Below are 26,146 nucleotides of genomic sequence, written 5' to 3' on the forward strand. Positions count from 1 at the left end.
TACTAGAATGGAATACAATACTATGATACAGCCTTCAGCTAATTCATTAGAAAAGGTGATACAACTTCTCAATTAATATGCCCCTGCTTCTGTATGCAGGTAGTACATTCCATCTCATGGTTGCAAACACTGTATATGGTAACACACACTTAAGTCTGCCAGAATAACCAAAACTCTTTTCAGCCTTTCTGCTTGGTATGATATGGTCTCATACCACCTACACAATATACTACTTTGCTCCTAGACATACAATGCTGTTGGCTGGGCTAAAATCCATGCTAGAGAAAGAAGCACATTCTACTGAGCATCCTGATCAGCCTTTGTAACCAATTGGTTCATTATTTACCGTTAAACCTCTGTGCTCTCTGCAAATTCTATCAGCACTGACTTTACACTTTTTTCCAGATCACTGACAAATACATTGAACAGCACAAAATAGTCCTACAAGACTACCTAGAAAAATCCACAATTGGATGATCATCTTCTATTTACAGTTAGTTTTATAACTTGTCATTTAACTAGCTTAATATATTTAATATAGCTTATATTGATTTTACTTAGTGCTATCTTTCTCCTAAATCAGAACGTCATACAGCATCAATCCAAGCACCTTTTCTAACTCTATCAGGCAAAGTTGTGTGGAGAGGTTCAACAAGGCCAACTGCCAGATCCTACACTTGGGTCACAGCAACCCCATGCAGCGCTACGGGCTTGGGAAAGAAGAGTGCTGGAAAGCTGCCCGGCAGAGAAAGACCTGGGGATGCTGGTTGACAGCCGGCTGAATAGGAGCCGGCAGTGTGCCCAGGTGGACAAGAAGGCCAACGGCATCCTGGCCTGTATCAGAAATAGTGTGGCCAGCAGGAGCAGGGAGGTGATCGTCCCCCTGTACTGGGCACTGGTGAGGCGGCACCTCAAGTACTGTGTTCAGTTTTGGGCCCTTCATTACAGGAAAGACATTGAGGTGCTGGAGCGTGTCCAGAGAAGGGCAACCAAGCTGGTGAGGGGCCTGGAGCACAAGTCTTATGAGGAGCGGCTGAGGGAACTGGGGCTGTTTAGTCTGGAGAAGAGGAGGCTGAGAGGAGACCTTCTCTTTCTTTACAACTCCCTGAAGGGGGGTTGTAGTGAGGTGGGTGCTGGTCTCTTCTGTCAGGTGGCTGGAGACAGGATGAGAGGAAATGGCCTCAAGTTGCGGCAGGGGGGGGATTAGATTGGATATTAGGAAAAACTTCTTTACTGAGAGGGTTGTCAGGTATTAGAACAGGCTGCCCAGGGAACTGGTTGAGTCACCATCCCTGGAAGTATTCAAAAAGCGTGTAGACAAGGCACTTGAGGACATGGTTTAATGGGCACGGTTGATGGTTGGACTCGATGATCTTGAAGGTCTTTTCCAACCTAAATGATTCTAAGATTCTGTGATCATTAAAGCCAGCAGTAGTAATGATAGACACAACTTTGCCTAATAAGAGTTAGAAAAGGTGCTTGGATTGATAGTGTATGACATTCTGATTTAGGAGAAAGATAGCACTAAGTAAAATCAATATAACCTATATTAAATATATTAAGCTAGTTAAATGACAAGTTATAAAACTAACCGTAAATAGGTTGTAAAGTGATGCACAGAGAAACCCCATACATGAGGCAGGATTCATTTTCCTGACGACTGTACAAATACTGTACTGCACTAAGTACTGTACCACACCTGTCTATATTTTAATAAATCAATTTTGCTGACAATCTCCACAAAAAAACCAGTAAATTTGCTTGACAAGGCTGACTTTATGCCATCCAGAAGGACCTGGACAAGCTCAAGAAGTAGGCCCATGTGAACCTCATGAGGTTCAACAAGGCCAAGTGCAAGGTCCTGCACCAGGGTTGGGGCAACCCCTGGTACCAACACAGGCTGGGGGATGAAGGGATTGAGAGCAGCCCTGCAGAGAAGGACTTGGGGGTACTGGCGGATGAAAAGCTGGACATGAGCTGGCAATGTGCACTTGCAGCCCAGAAAGCCAGCCGTATCACAGGCTCCATATAAAGAAGTGTGGCCAGCAGGTCGAGGGAAGTGATTCCGCCCCTCCACTGCACTCTGGTCAGACACTACCTGCAGTACTGCATCCAGCTCTGGAGTCCTCAGCACAGGAAAGACAAGGACCTGTTGGAGCAGGTCCAGAGGAGGGCCACAAAAATGATCAGAGGGCTGGAACACCTCTCCTGTGAGGAAAGGCTGGGAGAGTTGGGCTGGTTCAGCCTGGAGAAGAGAAGGCTCCGTGGAGACCTTATCGCAGCCTTTCAATACTTAAAGGGGGCTTATAAGACAGATGAGGACAGACTTTTTAGGGCCTGTAGTGATAGGACAAGGGGTAATGGTTTTAAAAAAAAAAAAAGATATTCAGACTAGATATAAGGAAGACTTTTTTTACAATAAGGTTGGTGAAACACTGGAACAGGTTGCCCAGAGAGGTTGTAGACATCCCACCCCTGGAGACATTCAAGGTGAGGCTGCACAGGGCTCTGAGCAACCTGATCTAGCTGAACATGTCCCTGTTCATTGCAGGGTAGTTGGACTAGATGACCTGCAAAGGTCCCTTCCAACCCAAACCATACTGTGATTCTATGATTCTTCCGTAAAACTATTCTCAGTGGCCTGAATTATAGACAAAATCATATGGAATTAAAAGACAGAGAATGTTCTTTGATTTTACCTAGAACCAGTGCTAGACTAAATGACATTTAACTGATACATGGCCATTCTGCTTATGCTTTCAAACTAATGGCAGAAGCTTAGGGTCATCCATTCCTTGGGGTTTTCAACTTCTTCAGCTACTTTCCACCAAACGTCTGAAAATAATAACATTAATTAGTGCATATATTTATCTACTACAATTTGAGGCCTATAAACAATAAGCCATGAAAAAAACAGACCTAGAACTAATGAGGAGCAATTTCTATTTGACTTGCACATTGTTAAAAATCGTACACAACTGCAACGTAAGCTCAACTATCAGACATCCAAGAATCTACAAGGAAGTGAACCTTATGGTAAGTCTTGGTTTCTAACAATGTACCAAATGCAAACTGAAGATTTTGTTAGGATCAGAATATTTACCATGCATCTTTCAATGCATTGTCAGAGAACTCATACTGTCCTCTCCCCATAAGTATAGGCATGGGTAAGCTCACACTCTTTTACCACATTGCCTATTTCCACAAAACTTGTGGAAACACAACTGTCTTACAGGACTCTAATCCCACGGTAAATCAGACTGAAAGTAGCCAATAGGTTTAAAGGCTATTAAGAAACCCGGTGTTCTATCTTGGATCTGTACACTAATGGGGAGAAAGGATGTCAGCAGATGGGACTTTCCCCAACACGTATCAGAATAGCCCCAAATGCCACCACCATTTTTTGTGAAAAGATAATTGTGTAAGAAGACAAAAAGGAGACATAGAGGCAAAGAAAACTAAAATACTCCTCGATGTCAAGAAGAGTGTTTAAAATATTAGAACATGTGGGGATTTTTTTTACCCATTTCTTTAAAAAGCCTGCTTACATTAGAATGCCAGTATTTTCTGTTTAGCTTGCAACAGTTGTGGACATACACCAAAAAGAGAGCAGGGATCTGTAGCCTTTAGCCTGCCACAGCTGCTACTAATACAATCATCTTTTTGCAGAGCAACAGGACCTGGAAGTCTGATCTCAGCCAGCACAGGAAAGAAGAAAACAACTCAGAGCTACTTGTATTTGAAGCATTTGCAACTTATGTTCTTGTATTTTGAGCACATTATGTTTGAATTGGACCCATCTTCATTTTCAGACTAAACGCTCTGTTCGTTTTAAGGAACACGTTCCTTACAAGCAAAAGTGAGTGAACGCAAAGTCAGGTAAAATTTTGCTCTCAGATAATCATGCTTGCATCTCATTGAAATCAGTAGAAAAGTTTTAGCTGATGGAGAACTTGTCCCAGCAAAGTCAGTTCTATTTTCCTTAACTAATGTCAAAGGTGTAATAGAAAAACAGTCCTTTCTAACGTTCTAACGTCCCCCAGACAGGGATTCAGCTGACAATTACAGACTAAGGTTTCAGTCACAGCCCACTGTAAAGTCACAAAGCAGTTCAGGCTGAGTCGTTTTGCTGATCTGTACCTGTTTTCTCCTTCCAGCATTTCTCTTATCCTATGTAATAAACATGTAAATACATCAAACAGGGACCATCTCTTAATAGATTTGCAGAGTGTGTCAAACCAGGACCCTAATTTCACTTGGGATTCTTCAGGTGTTGCTGTAATCTAATTAATTATGCAATATACAAAGCATTATCTGCTGAACTAATTAATACTAGCAGGTGTTACCAGTTACATCTCCAACATACTGAGCTGCTTACAAAACGCACGTCATCTTACATTGCAAACTAAAAGACACGAAGAAGGCATGTAGCAATGTGGTAAAAAGAGTTTCTATCTTCTGGCATAAAAAATTTTGGGAAGAACTTTGATCAGCCCTTGACCAAACATTACAGGTATTAAAGGTTTCTCCAAGTTTGCTTGGGTTCTTCTCCTTTATCATTCCTTCACCACAGGATTAAAACAAATCATATTCCAATGCATTTACATTTACAATAGCCACATAAGATAGGAAAGAAGCTGGTGGGGTTTTTTCAGAGATGTGAACTGAAATCTGTAATAGACTTAGACCAATTACTTGCCCCAACCACAGACCTGAACCGTAGCTTTTTTCCAATACATGACGGATAGACACTCCAGAAAGCAAGGGGATTCAGTTATTCACCTTGCCCTGTGATACTAGTTCAGCCTTTCCAAACAAAGATGAAAGGAAGTAATTAGAAATCTGTTACATTGAACTACTGACTCTTTGTGGAACAAAGGGGCCCCAAAATCATACAGCATGCACAGTATGTATAAACCTTGGCTATGCTGGTCCATTGGACTCTGAGGTGGGCCCATTCCAGGGTGAGGAGGTCGCATACTCTTCATGGAGCCACAATGAACATCTTCAACCATTCCTTTTTCGTGCAAGCCATCAATGGACTGTGAAAACAAAGTAAGTATTTATATAGAGATAGTATATAAATCCATTATAAAAATCCAAAGGACTTAAAATCTGAACAAATACGTAAAGAATACAAACTTTTCTTAGCAGTCATTCAAAATAAATATAATGGTAATCTTTACCCTTGGAATCAGACATTTGGGAAAGCACAGAGCACCATTAGACTGCTTGTCCCCTCTGCTTCCTTTTTGCTTTTTTTTTCTCATGAACTGTTTGGCAATGCCAAGGAGGCAAACTGTCCAAATACAAACACATGAACGGTATCGGCCTCACATTACAAAGCAGTGTAACACACACCAACTTATGAAAGTACAGCCTGTGGCTTGGCTTGAGTTATTTTTAGCCCAAACTTTGCCCTTTCAGTCACTGCTCTACTGGAATGCCCCAAACACTGCTTCTCTTCAAAAACAAAGATGACATTGCAGGAGGTAACCTCTTCTTCACAGGTAAAAACAGGGACAGGCAGTCAAGGAAGAGAAGACACAGTTCTACTCAAATACTTGTGCTCCCTACAGTTCCTGCCATCTCATTCACTCCTCAAAAACTACAGTTCCCATGGTACTTGAAATGCAAAACAGGGCCAAGTGCCTTCTTCAGAGAGTGAAGAGAAGACAGCCTGGAGTTAGAAAAACATGCTGAAGGCATGCAGGGCACTGGAAAAGGCTCTGTAATAGAAACTGAGGGACTCTGAAAGTGAAAACAGGGGAAAAGTAACATCAGAAGAAGGATGTCCTAAGAAAACCAAAAAGTTTTACCTGAAAGCAAAAATTACATCAGGTCCCTAATTAGGGAAGAGATTATGCTTATTAACTTCTAACTTAAAAGTGCTTGTATTAGAGCTTTGTATTAGAAAGGAACAGGTTGGCATCACTCACTTATCTTCTATCTACAGAAATACGCAGCTCTGCCCCTCTCTGTAACACATGCATGCACGAACACTAAATACTGTTGTTGCAAACCCTGCTGTGAATGGAGACCTTGCAGTCTGTTTTATTTAAATGCACACCTATTTATTGAGAATTCTTTTTAAAAAGAGAGTTAAGAAAACTTACTCCAGTAGAAAATACAGGCAGTTAACAAAAAGAGTGTGCAAGAAGCTACACCAAGTCACAGAAAAAAAGACACTGTCACATTTCTTCTTTTTGAGCAATTTGTTACACATGGATCAATTTAAGCAGAACTAAACATAGGTCATCCTTTCTACAAAGGAAAAAATAATTCTAAATTTTTCTTTGTAAACCCTTCAAATAAATTTTCCACTTTCCATTGCAATAATCAGATTTGACTGAAAGTATCTTTAAACACATGTGGGTTTTTTTGTTTATCAGCATTATTGAAGAATTTCACTATCATTTTTCCTTACCAGAAACTATGGGTTAAAAGGAGAAAAGTTATAGAAAAGGACAAGTAAAATGGATATTTTATGTTTCATCAAACCATTTAGTTGCCATGACAGTATAAAAACATTTGTGAAAAGAACTTGCATCAGAAAAATACTCGTTACTCGAGAAGCTATTTTTGATTACAAGAACTTAGGATGTGGAGTATAAATGTAGAGATAGATGAATGACACATTAAAAATAGTTCCACTGTGCTAACCAAGAAAATCCCAACACCCTTTTCTGAGACATTAAGATCACTCCCTCTCCCTTTGCCCCTACTTACAAATATAACCAATGCGAAAGAGAATGCTCAGTTCACATTCTGCCCGCAGAAGCTGAATACTACAGAATCCGAAACACCTGGAAAGCCAGATTCATTCCTATTTTATCATGGTATGTATCAAGGACTAAATCTTTAGGGCCGCCAAGAGGAGGAGGAGACTGTGCAGCAAATTGGATCCGATTTCCAGAACAGAGGACTCTAGCTGTACACATCTGTGGTCTGACTGCAGGGATGGATGTCACTGCACTAATGGGTGGCAACTGTGAAACTGCTGTGAATGCAGGCGGCTCTGTGTGGCTAAGACAGGACACTGCGTGCATACCTAGTGCATCAGAAGTACCAGCATACAGAAGGTGGGGAAAGGAGCTGGCATTAACAAAGAGCAGCAGTGAAGAGGAAGACAAATATGTGGCCTTTCAAAAAGAGAATTCTAAAAAAATCAAACAGGAACAGAAAGGTAAAGACATGACCGTAAAAGAAAAAAATCAACTGAAGGAATGTTTCTATGGAAAAAATTGGTCAAAAGACCAAAAAGGTTTCTGTAAGATAAGTATTAAAAAAACCAAAACAACAAAACCTGTAGCAAACTGAAATGCTTCAAGTCTAATGGAAGGGAGCCTAAATATAGCAAGAAAGGGTTTGCTTCTGTGTGTTTGCAGAAATTATGCTGTGAAAAAATGGAAGTGAAATTCATTAGAAACAGATTAGGAAAGGTAGAACTCATTAATCAGTTTTTTACTAGCAAAGCTACAAAAGATGAAGATGGCATAAACTTCTTTGAAGACAAAATTAGTTTTAATGATCACAGCACTACTAATTTATGCAAAGAGACTTGTGTTTCCAAGAAATTTTTTTGTCTAGAAGCACCTCTACTGTCTATGTAAAAACCCTATAAAATATGGGAGACAATTCAGCAGAGGACTACAAGAACTAAAAAATAGTTATTTTTCATAACTTCTTTGAATCACTGTATAGTTACATAGATGATAACTTTAATCTATGTAACAGGTTAAAAATTACAGAAAGGATCTTACACACAATGCAATTTCTGTAAATTCTTCAGTCCTGTATAAATTATTAAAGATATCTTCCACAATTACATTGTTGGCATGAGAAATGTACCTTATACTAGCAATGAAGCACTAGTACCACGTTGGGGTACTTTTTTTTTTATTCTTTTAGTATGACAGAACAGAAGGGAAACAGGAAGGGAGACATATTCAACTTTGAGTACACATTACTATTTTCATTGGTCCCCATAAGTAAGAACAAGCACAGAACAGGCCAGATATAAACAGTGCTTCCAAAAAACATAATGAGGGATGAACTTCAACTGTATGCAAGCCCACACCTACAGACTTGGCAGACTTACAGACTTTACATAATGCCTAACGCATAAGGGACATTTTGCCTACATTGCTTTTACTCTGAATTTAGTAACTAAGGTCTTCTCACAGACAGCATTGCATCACAGTTTGACCTATTTCCAGGTAAACTGTCAGATTATGGTGTCTTTTTTTGTTTCTTTCCCCCTTCTTAAAACAAACAAACAAACAAAACACCGGCCTTGAAATCGGAGACTGAGAACGAGTATCAAACTAGATTTCTTCTAGACCATGCATCCTCTATACCAACAAAAATTACACAGATGAAACAGCAATATGTTGTCACATAACTGCACAGCATAACTGAATGCATCACTGATGGACAACCAGACTGACTGTGGTTGTCACTGCAGTATAGACTTGGCCAACAATTCTGTTAATCTCTTATAAATCACTAAACCACCATTTTACATGAGGTCTCTGGTGATTTTTTAAGGTTGACAACACCACTTTCTTTTTTCACTAATGTAAACACATACAACAGAAATAATGCAGGGAACATGCCTGCTGAATAAAAAGGTGTTACTTCCAGGACCATGACACAATTCTAAGATTCTCAGAATGTCTAACGTGCACAGATCTGTTAGCCAACAATATTTGAAATGGGAAACCATTTGCCTTCTGTTTTAATGGAACATCTGAGTGAATAAATAATATATTTGGTAAAAAATACCATTGTTGTAGGAAAAGAATCTTTTCTGTCACTCACTTTTTCTCTCACCCACCAAAACCAGTAATATTGCCCATGACATCATCATAATTTTTCCAGAGCCAGTAATCATTTACAGTACACCCCATTACAAATTCACAAAAGAAGTGATTATGCATCAGGTTACGATTAAATGGAAGAGAAAATAAACTAAGAGGTCACAGTACTCTTCCCATCCCTCAAGTGAGAACTACATAAATTAAATAGATATACTGTTGTCATAACTAAGAGTTAAGCAGTTAAAATCATGTGGCCCAGCTGGTGCACAAGAGCATACAAAAGGCTGCATCAGTTCAGACTAAACCCACCCAACCCTATGTTCTGCATCCAGAGGGGCTCCTATGTGGATGCTGAGGGGAAAAAAGCTTAGGGCAACCATGTAACAATGCTTTCCTTTAATATCTTCCACGCTTCCAAGTATTTTCACCTCATGAGACTCTCTGAGCCTATTATGGTTTCTCCATTTAGCAGTCCCCCGCAACAAACTTCCAAGTATTTCTCCTTACATGTAGCTGTCTTGCATCCAAGGTATATACTTCAGTAAAATTTGGAACTCTAAGTATTTCTCTGGCAATTTGATTGACAGTCTAAAGATTACTTAAGAAAATAGCAAGAAAGATAGCTAATTGATTGTTTCTGTCAAAAGTGCATTATGTAAATAAATAGTAAATTTTCCTGTGGAAGGGTTTTCTGGTTACCATGTGAATATACCACCTTTAATTTTCGTATTAACTGTTGTTAAGTAAACACACTTTAGTAATTATGAATTATTAATATCAATTTGTATCAATCAGTGTTTATTGTTGGATACTTCGGATTTATTTTTTTTTATGCATTACATTATTCTTTGTAAGCTAGTCAAACATCTAACATAGAATGAAGGTGTTTCACTACTTACATTTGTGAACTTTAAAAGAACGAACCACATCCCATTGCATACATGGGATGGGTATACTACAAGTAATAGCATAACCAGGACACTTTCTGTGCAATCTCTCACTTTTACTGCCTTTCATTAGGAAAAAAAATGTTACATCATGACTTGAAAGTCACTTTCCATAACACTAAGCAGAAAGAAAACATTTACTTGGTCAAACTACACGTGGCTGACCGGTTTTTTTATTACATAGAACAACACTCAAGTAATACTTGCAAAATAGTCTAGAACCACCCTTCCACAGCATTTCTTAGCCAGACCCTTCCCTCATTTGTCACAATACACTATTTCTGGGATTGCACAGGAAAACAGACCAGAAAACTCATCTAGACTGAAAAATTAACAAAGAATTTTTTTTTTTTTTCACCTGCATCAGTTCAACAGACCCATTTTCTAGCTTAACCATACACACATGAAGGCATGCTGGAACTTGTGAAGTGGCAAACTAGAGGACAGCAAAGCTGTTGCTACTAAAGACTTGTGAAATTACAGCCTTTGTTCCATTATCAGAATCAAGGTACAGAAAAGGGAGAGTAATTTTACTGTAACTATACTGACTGGTCATCTTTGAATTAGCTATCCAGACTCTTCACATTGATGGTGCATTTTTCAAAACATTTCAATGACACCTCAATGGGAGAATTTCTACTCTGGCTCACAGAACTTCTGAGATGCTTGTAAAGTCTCTGAAAGAACTTTGTGGGATGACACTTGTTGGTTTGCTTCTAATGCTAACATAGCATTAAATGTCTGAAGAACACACAAAGTCAAACAGGATATAGCAGTTAAAAACACAATGTGTGGAGCATTCAACTGTTCTAATGGAAAATTCCTGGTGCCACCCTCTTCTGCAGGTACAGAATCTCTTAAAAACAGAAATGAGAGAACTGAGGGATGTAAAAAACCTGGCCGTCTATGAAGTTTGGGGCATTCACCAGAGTACTGGAAGCTGGAGGCTGTAACTGACCCCACAAATGAGGAAATGCCAATTGCAAATGTCTAATCTGGCTAATAGCTAAATTACATGCTTCAAGATTCAAATGCAGAAGTTTAAGTTATTGAATGTACTGACCTCTCAGAAATTACAACAGTTCAGTACAAACAGGCAGCTGGATCATGGCCTCCTTCACTTCAGTTGCCTTTGTGCTATTAGAAATTTTAATGATACAGTTCTTCATGCAAATGATGGTAGCATCATGTCCCTACTGACTTGACACTATTTTAAGTATTTTAATGAATGAAACTGATCCATCAAGAAGTTGCCGATTCAGGAGAAAAATTAAAATATGTTTATATTACTTCAAGACTAATTTTTTATTGTAAATTCGATTTTTTCCTATGTGCATATAACAATTCCAAGTGGAATCAACAGTAGTTACCAAAACATTTTCAATATCTTGGCTCTGTAAGCTGTTACTGCATATTTCTGAGAGCAGAACATCAGTGAAATTGAAATTATCCTAAGCTCTAAATGTCTGGTACGCAACCAAATAAAAATGACAATACATAAAGAGACTGTTCTCACAAAGGATATTCCACACAAGCAAGTATTTCCTCAAAGCAAAAGACATTAATGATAGTCTAAGCACACATGTAATTTTAAGTGTATGACAACAACCACTGAAGTCCAATTATTCACATGTTATGCCCTACATAGTTTTAAATTTCTTAGTAAGATGGAGCCTTTATAAAATAACTTGGAAACCAGTTTTTTCATCAACATGGAAGAGTAAACAAATTTGTAAGCACAAGCCCTTCAAGAGTTAAAAATATTAATTAAAAAAAAAAAGTTCATGCAAAACTGAAAACCACCCCTGAAAAACACAAGATACAACCAAACAGACAAGAAGAAAAAAAAAAGAAAAAAAGAAGGTGGTTAGAAAGGTCTACCATAAGGTTTTAACACTATAATTCAAGTTTTTTTTCCCTAGTAATGTCCACCTTACTGAAAAGTACTGTTTACAAATGAAGATTTGCAAGCTACTAACTCAGAGTTCAAAGTAGTCTACTAAGAACCAGGAAATTGTGTTTAATCTGATATATGGATCATCTTTAGTAATAAAGACAGAATAGGAGTGTAGCTGCAGTTTTGCAGGTGATATATGATGTGTAATAACAGTTATGCAGGTCTAAATGTAGCTTTTTTAATCAGTGGAGAGAACTCTAGGAAAAAAAGGTTCACTTGTAATAAACTATTACCTTATGCATTTGGTGCATGCCTTCCTGTGGATAATCAGTAGGCCCCATTGTCGGCATTGGATGCGGGACACTGGGCGGACCAGGACTTGGCCCCATCATGCTGTGAACTGAGCCAGGAGATGGTCCTGGTCCTGGGCTAGGTCCTAGAATCGGTCCAGGTGAAGGTCCTGGTCCAGGGGAAGGACCAGGATGAGGCATGGTGCCAGGGTCTGTAGGCGTGGACATCTATTTTCTGTCTCCTTTTCAATTAGCAGAATAGCTCTAATAACAAAAACAAAACAAAACAAAAACAAAAACAGAATTTCTATGTGACATTAGGGGTATTGAAAAAAATGTAGTAAAATCTACTGGCAATCATTACACACACACGCACATACACATGCAAGCTGTCATCAGCAGAAAACGCTTAAATTATCCTTAATGTTGCACACTAGTTTGACCATCCTTCTAAGCCCACTAGAAGGATAAGGATCCTGATAGTTCAGTCAATTCCTGGATGTTTATATTACTCACAGAACAAAGCAACTGGTACGCTAGGAGAAACACCTACCAGAGACAATGGTAGTTCACTGAATTGCTATCATCAGGTGCATCACATGGGGTCAAGCACAATACTACTAAAGGCAGGGAAGATAGCTGGGCACCTCTGTAATGTGTGTTCAAAAATCTCTCCCTTAACAGACATGACTGCACTGAAATTCGTACTTATAAAATGGTAATGCAGCAAAACGAGCATTAAAAGGATTATTAAGGCTATTTTCTGACTTTTTTTTTTAAAGTTAGATATTAATGTAGGACCTCTTTGATTATCTCTGTATGCAATCATAATATCAAACAAAACAGACAACAGAAAAGACAATTACTTTGGACTGAATAGTTATAATTCACTTGAGCGGTTCTGCCAATGTCGCAAACCAGAAGAGTGCAGCTCAAGTGGCTTATAGAACAGTAAGCGCCCTGAGAACAAACAATAGGCTTTTACAGGCTGGAAAACCAATTATTATTTATTCCTGTGTTCCTAGTAGAAGAAACTGATGCAGGCTACAGGCTCGAAACATTCTTCAGTTTTCTGAGAACTTTCATCATTCTTCTTCAGTTTTCTGAGAACTTCTATCAATGTCTAACATTGGGAACTTTTTGTTTACCAATGTCAGACTATTGTAACGCAGTGACACAGCTACCGTATTTTTACAAAACTGGTGGTCAGTTGCTGCCAACGAGATAAGCCATGTTTCTTGGTATTCCCCACTCCCAACAGCACCATTTTCATGTGTTTGATCACACAGCGATCTCATTATCTGAGTAGTTAAGCCACCAGCAAAGCAAGCCTATATTTAAAAAAAAAAAAAAACACAAAAAAAACTACAGAACCATTTAAGTGATTCAGGTTACTGAACTGACTTTCTGAAAGGACAGATAAATGCCAGTGCCAGCGCCAGCACAAGGAAGCAAGTAGGATCACCACTTTCAGCAGCAGCTGACCATTAGAGGGGCTTAGCCTGTTGCCTTCATTTTCTTTGGGTGTAGTTTTATAGTAAGGTTACTGCCCCTGATTGCTTGTCCCATAATAAAAAAAACAATACAATAATAAATGAGTCTTATTAAAAAGCATTCTAATTTGGTACATTACAAGGTAATTACAATGTAATAGCACATTACAAGGTCTAAGACAACTCTCTGTCCCAGCCTCTCTCCTTACAGAATTTATCACAGAAGAGTGTTCCACCTTCCACATCCAGGTTTATCACTATCCATAGTTAGTAGTAATTACTTTCTAACATGAGTAAGTGGTGTAACCCTGTTATGACACTGCTTATATAAAGCCACACTGTAACACTCTTTACCCTGGCTTGTAGTCAAATTAAGAAACAGACACTCAAGAAAAAGTACCCTCCCAAGTTTCCCAACAAAACAGAAAGGAGGCCCATCTGCAAGACATGTCAGAAAAAAGTAGACTGGTGTTTACTGGTAGCAATCAGGGCATTCAAAGCTTACAGAACTGATCCTCTTCTTTTATGAGCACGAGTCTTTACTTATCAGCACCCACACAGAAGATAAAATGCTACTACATCAAGACCATTTTCACTTATTTACCCCCAATTACCTAATCATTCTGGCAGGATCCAAAACAGCTTAATAGCTTTTGCTTATAAATTCCCTTTTGTTATGTTTTAATAGCTACTACTCTCTTCTGATTAAAGGCAACAAATTACAACAATGCTTAACTCACCTAAAATAAAATACACTCACCTGAAATAAGCTACCTTGGGATCCTATTCCTTGCAGGGTAAAACAGGGAGATGCCTATGAAGCTTCTCTGCTCAAAACAAACCCCATAGTCACTAATTAGTCCCCTACAACCCCACAACATTACCACAAAAGGAATCACATTATTAAATGTTCACAACTGCACCCACTGCCATAGCTTCCTACAAGGGGCCTACAGATTGGCTGTATGAGGGACAATAGAAGTTTCCACACAACAAAGAGTTTTTACATGAGTGAGTCATTACATTGCAAAATATAAGACTGACACTCTTACAGCTGACTCTCTCTGCATGTTATAAGCCAAATTCAGCCCTTTAACAAGACAGAACCCAGCACCACCACCACCACAACCCAGAACAATTTATACAGAACCACAACACAATAAATTACAAAACTACTATCAGTATAAAGTATGCCAAAATATCCTATTTCACAAAAGACTTCTACCTACACCTATGCATTAAAATGGTTATCAAAATCTACCCCTCTATTCACCTCTATTTCAAATTCAACCTGCAGTTCTCAAAAATTAACTGGCTCCAGTCTCAGCTCCACTAGTTACAGTGTCTTTTACATATACGTTAAACATGTCCTGTACGCAAATTTGGAAAATTTAAAATTCTTTTTAATGGGCTAGCAAGTGCCCATCCTGTGAAAAACAAGAACTACCAGAGGGGAATGTTGCACCCCTTAGATCAGACGAAGTTCTTTCATTACCTTTCTTTAAGAGCAGATAAACTCACCCAATCTTACGTAATTGTGGATTGTCTTAAATAGATTTGTATACAGAGATTTCTGTATGTCAAAGAACATACTTCTATGAAAAAAAAAAAAGAAACAAGTAATTTATAATATCTCTATCAGGGGAACATAAAATACTGGAAAATACTAACTGAATGCAAGTAATAAATCCTGTCCAAAGACACCCATGGACATAAAGAGACAAAGCAATTTTCTGTGGCAATAGTAGTCCACAAAATTTAAAAAACAGCCACTGCCATAAACAAGAACACATTATAAATGGTCCTCCCAACTAAGGATCACAGAACACAACTGCTAAAAAGCTTTTGATTTAACATGTTTCAAAAATAGATTAGTTTATATTTACTAAGACTGAGGCTGTATAAAAACCCACAGAAATCAGGCTTATTAAAATTAAATTAAATTTCTTATTAAAATTCAGGAAGAGCTAGATACCCAATTCTTGTAGGCCCTTATAAAAGTCTCATTAAAGTCAAACCAAAATTTCCTTCGCATGAAGAAGGTATGCAATATTAGTAGATCCAAAACTAAAACACAGCAGGTAACAAACCACTTGCATTAATTTAGAATTCAAGACTAGCTGGACACCCAAAAAGATCCAGAGATCGTAGACTGCTTTGACACAGGGCACACAAAGTCTAAGAACAGATGGAACACTAAGTATTTATAATTCTCCTAGCTGTTTCCCTTCACCATCCAATATAACTTCTGCCTTTCCATGACTGAGTCAACCTAAATTGAACTTCAGCCAGGATGTTTTGGCCAGATCCCCTGCCTTGAATAGGTAGTGGAAAGTAAGGGAACTGCACCACTTATATCCGATGAAAAGGAAATGTGGACCCACGCGACAGCCTCATACACACTGCAAAGCAAACTGTAACTTTGCCTTCACAGAAAAATAATTAGTCTACTTCTCCCCACACATCTCCAACTGAAGTCATGATTCACAGGTGGCTTTGAAAAGATATACTGTGAAATTGTGATATATCACATGCTAAAGGAGTTATCTTTACTACACTACCACAGAAAACATGGAATGATACTGTCAGTGATTCATAGTATTTGCTTAATCTGCTAAACATAATCAAATGAAGATGTTCAAAGTTTAAGAACTGATTAATAATGACACCAGCTCATCATAATTAAAACAAATAACTTGCAATACTTGGAAGCAAATCAGTGTTTTGTATTGTACAACCCCACAGGACACTCTGCATTAACATTTATCAGAATTTAACTACTGTCATTTCATCAAACAATGATTCAGCCAATAAACAGGTTTACATGAGACAACAAAAAATCAGTAAAGAGTCAAATCTTCAACTAACATAAACCAGAGTTATTCAGTTCACATAAGAGAAGCCAAAACCAGTAACAGCTGAGAGATTCTACCTTTGCATACTCACATATCTAACTTCACTGTAACTTCAAAACCTTCTGGAAGGGAATCTGCAGTCTGAACTACAAACCACAGAATCAGAAATGCTGCACCTTTATTGCTTATGCAGACACTTAGGCCAGAGACAAAAACCTCTGGACACTGCTTTAGCTGCTTGTCTAGCTGTCTACCAAAGACCATCTGCATGCACCCCAGCAGAGCTAGAATGGGTGATGTACTTACGCCAGAATCTTCACTGTGGAGTCATGTAGCATAAGGGTCTTTCCTTTTCACATGCAGAGACAGTTAGTTTACTTTAGGATGATAGTCCTAATACTCCCTGCCTCCAATGCCTTACAAATATTCTTGTAGAAATTCTTATTCCCACTGTGTAGCTGTTTCAGTTTCTCATAAAGCAACTTCTCAGCTACTCTAACTTACAGCCTACCCTCTTATGAAAAACTAAAATCAGCACCAAGAAATGACCGGCTGGGGGTTGAATGTACTACAGTCAGTCAAAAGGCATCATCACAAGTAGAGTTCACACAAGCTAGGCTAAGCTATGCCACCAGATTTTTCAATGAAGAGGCTACAGCACAGACATATGATCCTTTCTGATGGCTTTGCTGCAGAAGGCAATAGCCTTCAGGAAAAGAGGGGGGCACATAGCTGCATTCAGAAGTTTAACTGCCTTTTAACCCCACAGTCACAGCAGACAATGCCCAAGATGAAGTCCGTGTTTGCTACATATGTAGATTCCACTATATATTTTGGGCACAGAAAACTGACTCATGACAGCACTGACTGGTTGCCGACTAAGTTTCCATACCGTGACCTTTACTATAGGTATTAATCACAGTTATTGAACATCATCTTCACATTAGACTCTGAAAAACAAAAGCCATAATGAGAGGCAGGCAGAAGGAAACAAACTCGCCATACTACTGACAGGCCTTGTCTTTACTTAAATGGGGAAGAAGAGGAGGAAGAAGGGAGAAGATTGTTTTAAATACAAGTTACTTATGGTAAAATATCAGTGAAGGTATGAAAAAGGTATTGTTTCTGTAACAACAAACTTATTTTCAATTTTTCCCAAAGGTCCCAGCTCTAAATGATCCACCTGGGTGCTCAAACCCTGCAGTGATACAGAGGAAATATTCTCTATAAAGTGGACACAAACAGGAAAATGTTTACGCCCAAGAAGTGATGACTTTACATGTGTCAAAAACAAATAAAACAATTTTAAGTATTAGTCTTCTTATTCTGCTATATTTGCAAACTACCAAAGCTGTGTTTAAGTAAGCCTTACTTCCTTCCCTTATTCATTCTTCCTTATTTTATCTTGCAAGTAAGGCATAAGTTTTTTCTCTGTTGCTATTTTCATGACAAGCTATCTTTATGTCGTAAGTTGTGTTTACTACTCCGCTAGAGGATCAGAAAAATAAAAAAATAAACGGATAAAGTTCAAAAGAGGTGGAGGTCTAGGAAACACTCTTTATACATAGAGAACTTCAACTGCAGCAGAAAACACAAAAAAAATTCATATGAAGAATGAAAAGTCTCCTGAAAAGGATGACTAGTTCACAGCAATATTACTAATCAGGACCATGAAAATTGGAGGTAAAGTGCAGACATTTTTTAAAGTTGCCACCGTGCACATTCTGACCTTAACTTCAAAAGTCCAACAAAAATAGAGAAAATTTATCTGTAGATACTAATTTCATATAGATCTTCATCAAGAATATATTTAATATAAGAATGCTAGCTGGGGCACTTTTTCTCTTGTCAATTTTCAAGCCTCAGGTGTCAGTGAAAGCATTTTTCAAACTTTACGAGAAACGCTCACAGACCACTTCAAAAATTAACAAAAGGAAGGATCTAAGACTGCTTTGAACACACTCTTCTGGTGCATGTTCTATGAAACACCACAGAAATACCAGTCCTAAAACTGAGACATAACTCGTGAGAGAAATCCTGCATTTAATGAAGCTTTACCCTCACCTCTGTCAAGTCCAGATATGCTGTATGATACACTCCAGATTTATTTTTAAATTATTATCCATACAACTATCCATACAATCTTTTTGCTATTACTGATACATATGGGCATAAAAATCTGCCTCCAATCCCATCCTTCTGGTACATTGCTTTTTTTTCCCTAGCGTAACAAACAGATAAAAGAAACAAAGTCAAAGACAGTAACAGGGCAATTAGGTTCCCAAAGAGAAAGTGTGCCTTTATTTGCACAACAATACTAATTTACACAGAAGAGACTGCCCCACCCCACCGTGTTACAGAACGTGTAACTGGTATACTACTAAAGGAATTAAATTCCGGTACAATGTTTATTGTACGGGTCTCAGAGACTGTGGTTAAAACCAAGTTAACATCGAAGAAATCTAAAGCAAATCAGAAAAGAATGGAAGCGGAACAGTGCCGTGTCATAAATCCCATATAAATTTTTTTATGGGAAGTATGCAAAATACTTAAAATGGTTAAAACAAAAACCCAAACACACACAACACTTACAGATTCAATTCTTCAGTTGGTTATTTACTTACCTATCTAAAACATTCATCAAAAGACATCTTAAAAAGCAACAGCGTTAACCTAAAGTTTGGAAAGTCTGAATATCAAACATAAGCAGCAGATACCAAGGAAAAACTTCGGTGTGATCTATGTAGTCATGCTGACACTTAAGCACTCTTTACATGACCATAATGCACTCTTCGGGGAAAACAAAAAAAAAAAAAAAAAAACAACCCAAAAACCAATCGGTTAACCATAACTTCAGTTCGACTTCAGAAGAGCTGCAACTTTTCCAGCCATGTGCAGTTTGTGGTTCCGCCGTCATAAAGTTGGGGTGGGGTTGTTTCTCCCAGCACCACGGACATAATCAAACGTGGTCGTGGGGGACACACGGCACCGTGTGTTCGCGCGGGCACACAGACAGCCCCACGCCAAGCCGCACCGGCGGAGGCTCGGCCGCGGCCGCGGGCCACCCGCCCCCCCTCCTCGGCCGCACCGCGCGGGTCTTCCGGCCCCGCCGGGCGGCGCGTAGGCCTCGGCGCTGCACCGCCCGCCGCCTCCCCCCGCAAAGGCGCCGGGGCGGGCGCGCACGACCCACAGGGCCCTATTCTCCCCCTCTCCGGCCTTTGTGGAAAGTTTTCGCCCCGGCCGACAGGCTCTGAGCCGTCCTCGCCTGGAGATCCAGCCCCGCTGCCCCCTTCTACCCTCCCCTCCACCAAGCAATGGCTGCGCCGCTCCCGGCGGCGGGCCGCGCGGGGCCCCGTACCTCGACGGCGAGGGGAGCGGGGGGGGGGGGCCTCGGCGGCGGCAGGCGGGCGAGCAGCCGGGGCATGCCTCAGGGTCGGCCTGGGCCCGTCTCCCCGCCGCTCCTTCCCTCCGCCACCATGTCACGCCGACCAAACATGTCCGTGCGCTTGTCTGCGCCGGCGGCGGTGACTTCCAGACCGCCCGCCGCCGCCGCTCGCACAGGCAGAGGGACGGGAAAGGCCACCCCCCGCCGCCACCGCCGCTTCCCACCGCCTCCCTCTCCTCCCGCCTGGAGGCCCGGGGACGGGCCCCGCTGCCCTCCTGCCCCGCCCGAGAGCTAGCCGCAGCGGCGGCCCGCTGCCGGCCCCCGCCTCCGGCAGGGGAGAGAACTTTTCCAGGGGCCGACCACCGCCGTCCCCCTCTCCCGACGGGGCAGACGAGCCGCGTCTACCTGAGCATCCGCGTGTGTACGCATCCTCGCTCCCGCCCGACCCAGTCAGAAGAAAAAAAAAAAAATTTCCGCGCACACCGGAAATAAAATGCTTTTTTGCTTGGAAGGCGATTACAAAATTGCAAGCGCATGTTTTGTGCTACTCCGCTTCGCCGACTGCTGCAAGGCGCGGGGGGAGGGGAGGCATGATTTCTGCAGGGAGACCGGGGAGGGGGAGGGAAGACAAGCTATTCGGGAAAGTAAATCGCGACACCTTTACAGCAGGAGTCACTGACCGCACAGTTAAAACCAGAGACTGGAAAGCAACAGGAGCCGCAGCCTGTCGGGCGAAGTCCCAGCCCCCACCTTCTCCCCCCTCCCCGGTATGTGTAGTGCTTGTGACAGGCAGGCAGGGAGGGAGATTATCCGGATCACGGTCTCCCTGGCTCTGCCGGGTAACGCCGCTACTCTCCCAGGCAAGACCGCTCCCCCTCGCACCATCTTCCTCCCTCCTCACGCCTCCCCTCGTCCCCTTCCTCGGCCGGCTCCACTGGCGAGCCTGTGCCACAGCGGAGAAACAGCCCGACCGCAACACACTCTCCCGCCGCCGGACACCGTGAACTTCACCCCGCGACCCTCGGCAGCCGCCGAAACACAGCCCCACCAGGCGGCCCACACCAGGTGGGGCGGCAGGCGAGGCCGCCGCCGGCCCGCCGAGCCGCCCGGGGGGGCCGGGGTGCGGGCCGCCGCGCCCCCGCATCCATTTCTCTGCCGCTCGCGTCGCCCGCAGCCTGTGACACGCTCGCTTGGCGACAAGACCAAGGGGTGCCACGAGCCGGTTGGTGGTCGCCGCCGTGCCAGCCCGCCGGCCGCTCCGGTGGGAAACGCCAGCCGACCCGCCGCACACCGCGGCACGGCGGCTGGAGACGCGCGGGCGCGGCGCCGCGCCGCTCCCCCGTCCCTCCCGCGGGTGCCGCTGACTCACAAGTCAGCCACCAGCGGCGCCGCGCGGGGTTTTTTCCCTCCCCCCCCCCCCCCGAAGATTTGCATCGTGATTATTCCAGAAATACCGGCTCAAAACTTTCTTCTCTCCACCCACTGGGGGATATAAATATTCGGGAGGGCCGGGCGCCGGAGAAGGTGGGGAGAGGAAGCAGGTGGCACGACGGCGCCCGGGGCCAGCGGGGACGTGCTGGGGGAAGGGGAGGGAAGGTGGGCACAGTGCGTGCCGGCGCGATCACTAACAATAAAGGACGGCGCAGGCACCGCCGTGCCAGGGACGGGGAGCGGGGCGGGGGGGCGGACCGAGTTGTAAGTTGTATTTACCTACCGCCCGGGAGGAGCGCCGTGCTGGATGTCGCTCCTCTCCCCCTCGGTGAGTCACCCGAGTCCGGAACCGGAGCGAGGGACTAGATTATGAACATGACTTCATTGATGACAGCCATTCCCTCCCCTTCCTAAACTCCTGCCCCTCCCACCGCCTTCCCTCCCACCGCCTCCCCTCACCGACGCCACCGCTCAGGAAGCGGCGTCCCCATTGGCCCGCCTGCGGGGGGAGTGCCCACCCCCTGCGCCGAAAGGGCGTTCCCATTGGCGTCGGCTGACTGTCGCTCAACCGAGAGGTTGGGGGTGGGAGGAGGCGTGCAGGAGCGTGGCGGGCGGGGAGTGTTGTGTGAGCGTGCGGGAGCACGCCCGGGGCCCCGCTGCTGTGCTTGCAGTGCAACGGCGGGGCAGTCTGGGCTGCCGCCCGAGGTTCCTCCGCGCGCCTTCACCCCCTCCCCGGCTCGCGTGTGCTCAGGGGACAGAGGAGCGGGAGCGCCCTCCGTGCGGGGGGCGGCGGCGGCGGCGGTGGCGGTACTCGCGGGAGTAGTTTGGCAGAGGTGAAGAAGGTGCTGGAACTCCGCCGTGCCGCTGCCCCAGCTTGCCGGGGCGAGCCCGCCGCCGGTGGGGGGCGGGGAGGAGGCGGCCTGACGGGCGTTGGGGTCTCCGGTACCTGGCGGTCGGCGAGGTGGGGCGGGGCGGGTGTCTCCCTGCCTTTTAAAAAAAAAAAAGAGGGGGGGAAAGGCGTGGAAGGGCGTTGTTGTTCGTCCCGAAACTTACACCCCGTCCCCGTCTTCCGATGGGAGAGGGGGCCGTCGTGGGCGAGAAGAGGCTGCTGAGAACATTCCAGCTGAGCCGGCCTGTCAGTCAGGCGGGCTCCCGCTCCCAACGGCCGCCGGCGAGGAGGCATCGCCGGGGCTGTCGGGCGGTTATTTACCACGTACCCTCTCGGAAGACCTGGCTGCTGCCTGTCGCGGGTCTGGAGGCGGCTGTTGAAGTGGTGGCCGGGTACAATAAGGCTGTGTTGTTTCTTGGGGATAGGAAGGGTAAATAGCGCAATTATGTTTCTTCCGTCTCGCGTGCTTCCGTGCTTTTAGCTTTTTAACTGTTGGTTTGGAAGTACGCTTTTCAACTCCGCGTGATGGTGCTGTATTTTTTTTTTATGCTGTAGATCGTTTACCTGATCCGCAGCCAAGCGCTGCAGAGCTCTCATGTTGTTTGCAGAAGCTACCTACACCTGTTTATGTAACAAACGACTAAGTACTTCATTAAAGTAATGGGCCAGCCAGTCTGAGGGGTTGTTTTGAACACTAGTTGTAGAGTCTACTTTAAAAAAAAAAATAGAGCCAAACTGCCATACGTGGTGTTATATGTAATTATCTTTTTTTATCCTGTCATGTGGGAGGTATTTGCAATTCTGAAGCTAGTGTAACTCTCTTACTGTGGATTTCACTTTGTGCTAAGGAGTAAAAACGTTCAGGGGAAATTCAGTATTAAAAACAGTAGCTACTGCAGATGCTCAGGTGACAGGATTTAACATGAAGTTCCTCTGCTGTGGCCAGGTGGAGTAGTGAAGGACCTGAAGCAATGCTGGGAGCACCAAACGCACCTTGTGGTCATTAAGTGACAGCTATTGTTTACGTGGTGTTTAGTTTGGGGCTTTTTTTTTATTGCTTGAAAAGGAGCAGTAAGTGCCAAGTTACAATGCCGGCTATACAGTATATTACTACTGTTGCAGTCGTTTTCCAAGGTGTTGTTACTTAAGGGTTAGCTTCATCTTGTCTGTTGTGTAAAGTGACTACGGAAATGCTGAAAGATAAATGTGTAAGAATTAATGCTAACTGGACAGTACTAAATATCCAACAGATAAATAAAGGGCTGTATTTTCAGTTCAGCATTGTCTGTGAAAAACATTTACTTGAGAACAAAATCAAAGAAATTGAAACATTCAAATCTGTGTATACAAAATAGCCAATATCATTGTGTAAAACTTCTGATCCACGAGTAATTTATAATTTTGGTTTTAGCTTTGACTTAAACCATGAGTTGCAACCCGGTGTCTGAGATAAAAGAATGTAGTTAACATTCTTGGAAAATTATGGTAATGGCAACGAAAGAGGTGAAGGAATTCTTCCTTTTTTATTTCCTTTTTTTTCCTTCATACCCTACTGTAACTCATTAGGCAGTCTGGGTTTTTTTTCCCCCTCCTCCATTCCCCAGAGTAAATCTGAGGGCCCTTTGCCTTTTCTCTCTCCAGAAAACAAGCCTTAAATAATGGAGGGGAAGCTTCCTTGCAAGACAGCTCAACTGCTTGTTGGACTCAGGAGCACTCAAACCATTCTAAACCGGGTCAAGCTGTTCTTTTTGGTAGAAAGAATACAGGGAAGAAAAAAGGAATGTAAAATTAATCTTTCAGACAAAAGAAAAAAATGTTCACTTGACTTTGGGATAGATACACCTGTCTTTAGTTAACAATTACATTTATTTTGGGAAGGCTGGAGCAGCCAATTTCATTTTGGGGCAAGAAGAACTCCAGTTGAATGGGCATGTAGCTAATGTCAGTCTGAAGGCTTTTTCTTTTTGTATTTTGATGAAGTATCATTTAATCTCATTGTAACCTATGCTGAGGGGTTGGAAAACATGTTTTTTGTCAAGGCAGGCGTGTTCAACTGACGTGAAAATCTTTACAGAGATTGGTAGGATCAGTAAGGGCTCACTATGAGACTTGGATGGCTGAAGCTTCATGTATAGTGAATATGCAGATATGGTGAATAATCACGTGCTAAAGGATACAATTATTTTCTCCCAGTTGATTTGTCTATCTTAGCAAAAGGAAAAAAAGATGAGGGCCCTTAACTGAATTAATGCTTTGGATGCTGCCGACAACAGTAAAATTGCACATAATATTTTCAAACTAGATTAAGTACCATGATGAAAAGAGGTACCATTTTAACTAGCTAGCTGTGTTGTTGTGGAACTAAAGTTTGTTGATGTGAGGAATGATACCAATATAATTAAAACTGTTTAGAAACTGATACATCAGCAGAACCCTTGCAGGCACACTCTTAACACCAAAAGAAGGTAATTACTGTCAGGGATTTGCAGATGTTTACAGCAGCCTCACCATTACCACCTGGAAACCCCTGCTGTTAACAGTTTGTGTAACTGTTTGCTACCAACTCTCTGCCAGAGGTTGCAGCCACTGCAGCAGAAATGGCGGAAAGGAGTTGGTTTTGTTTTTTTTTTTTAGTAGCAAAGTTCAGCTGCTTGGGTTAGGTGGCCAGTGAAAATGGGTTTAAGCTAGAACACTTAATGAAGATGGCTTCATGCTCAGGTTTCTGTATAAATAACAAAACAGAACAAAAATATTTTTTTTAAGTGTCCAGGGAGGTCACAAGTGAAACTTAAGATGGAAATGTGTAACATTTTTCCTTATGTCTGCTGCTTTGGTGGATAGTGTTTGCCCCAAAAAGAGAGAAAAAGCATACTTGTTTGAACTTTAATCAAAGCCTTCAAAGGTGAAAATGGGGTGAAGGCAAGGCACTTCAGCTTTACAGTGAGGTATGTTTATTGAGATCATCATCAGATGGGGGAATAAGACTGGCCTGTGTGAGTTTGCTGCAGTAAGGTGGAAGTGTCTTGCCTTTTACACCAAGACAGTTCATGTGTCTTGGGTAACTAACAGAAAAAGCAGGCTTTTTTTTTTTTTTCGTTAAGCAGTGAAGGCAAACCCTGTGATGAAGTAGTAGATCAGAGATAAGAAACCCTGCAAAGTGTCTGTTTTGCTGGTACTCCCCACAAAAGTCTTCTCATGACCTACCCATTGTATATTAGGAACAGTATTCTACCTGAAGTACGTGAATCCTAGAGGGAAGGGTACTCTTTACCTACCAATAATTTCTGTTCTAATACAACTTTCATGAATGTGCTTGGTACTTGTGCACTTTTCCCCTCAGCCTTGTTTTTCTGGAGGCATACATGATCACCTTGCTGTCTTCATAGGTTTAAAAGATAGAGCCTCTTTCAAAGTAGCTTCATTTGCTTTAAACTCTCAAAGTGTTTGTGAGTGTGATGTCAAAAAGACAATATTCAGCTGAGATCTTCTCAAGGCTAAGTAGAGGGGAATAATTATGTCCTTTGTCTAAAGAGCTGTTCTGAATATGTTCCAAAAGGAAGTCTCTGTGTGAGAAAGGTGGGTTGGCTCGCAGTGATAATGTGTTAGTGTTCCTATTGATTTTGTAGTCCACAAAATTCCAGAGTTTGGTTTGATGTCATGTTTTAAGGGAGAGGAGAAGCACACTGCACTGTTGATCTCTCTCTCTCCTTGTTTCTTTCGGGCTGCTGTTTCGCTTCCTAACCTGGTGGTCCCAGTTTTGTCTTTGTAGTTTTGCAACTTTATACTTGATTCTATTGGATTTTATCTTCATGGTTTTTGAGCTTCTCTGCAATTTCTCAATTTTAATCCTCTCTCCTAAGGTGCTCACCAAATCCCACTAGCTTTGTGTCAGCTGCAGATTTTATAAACAAAGTCATCACTGAAGCAATTAAAAAGAATATTGAATAGAACCATGCCCAGAATAGATTTCTCTGGGACTCTGAGGTGCACTCAGTTATTAAGCATTCATTCCTGGGTGCTAACCTGTTCTGGTTCTGGCAGCTAGTTATCTTTTTTATGGTTTTGGTAAGATAATCTGTTTCCTAGTTTTGGCTATTCCTGGCCTGTTAAACTGCCTGCTGGAAGTGGTCAAACAAC

At 42.3% G+C, this 26,146-nt stretch overlaps 2 protein-coding genes across 7 annotated transcripts in view; both read right to left on the minus strand.

Annotated features, from left to right (window-relative positions):
• SMARCA2 (SWI/SNF related, matrix associated, actin dependent regulator of chromatin, subfamily a, member 2) overlaps positions 1 to 21,547 on the minus strand; it is a 126,568-nt gene extending 105,021 nt beyond the window's left edge. Inside the window, exons 1-3 of one of the 6 annotated variants that reach the window (XM_052778984.1) lie at positions 21,400 to 21,547; positions 11,960 to 12,220; positions 4,919 to 5,042 (exon numbers count right to left, since the gene is read on the minus strand). In XM_052778984.1, the coding sequence (XP_052634944.1) occupies positions 4,919 to 5,042; positions 11,960 to 12,184 (349 nt within the window). In that variant the 5' untranslated portion in view covers positions 12,185 to 12,220; positions 21,400 to 21,547. Of the gene's footprint in view, positions 1 to 4,918; positions 5,043 to 5,186; positions 5,287 to 6,729; positions 6,751 to 11,959; positions 12,221 to 18,928; positions 18,947 to 20,094; positions 20,220 to 21,399 lie in introns of those variants that run through there. The other 5 variants (XM_052778983.1, XM_052778985.1, XM_052778986.1 and 2 more) reach the window with 5 other exon arrangements.
• A 28-nt stretch (positions 21,548 to 21,575) lies between these two features.
• LOC128136676 (proline-rich protein 2-like) lies at positions 21,576 to 22,606 on the minus strand. The gene is made up of 3 exons (XM_052776613.1): positions 22,574 to 22,606; positions 22,338 to 22,423; positions 21,576 to 22,107 (listed from the first exon to the last, which is right to left on the minus strand). The coding sequence occupies exons 1-3, from the start codon at positions 22,604 to 22,606 to the stop codon at positions 21,576 to 21,578; spliced, it is 651 nt and encodes a 216-aa protein (XP_052632573.1).
• Between the last annotated feature and the right edge of the window lie 3,540 nt (positions 22,607 to 26,146).

Source organism: Harpia harpyja, chromosome Z (assembly GCF_026419915.1).
Source record: "Harpia harpyja isolate bHarHar1 chromosome Z, bHarHar1 primary haplotype, whole genome shotgun sequence".
Classification (NCBI taxonomy): Eukaryota; Metazoa; Chordata; class Aves; order Accipitriformes; family Accipitridae; genus Harpia; species Harpia harpyja.

Excerpts from the sequence above, each read along its gene's own strand:
- LOC128136676 (XM_052776613.1), bottom strand. The coding sequence starts at position 22,606 with ATGAGAGCTCTGCAGCGCTTGGCTGCGGATCAG. Across the intron at positions 22,424-22,573 it reads AGCGCTTGGCTGCGGATCAG|AAACAACACAGCCTTATTGT; the intron begins GTAAACGATCTA and ends CCTATCCCCAAG. Across the intron at positions 22,108-22,337 it reads CAGCCAGGTCTTCCGAGAGG|GCAGGGAGACACCCGCCCCG; the intron begins GTACGTGGTAAA and ends TTTTTTTAAAAG.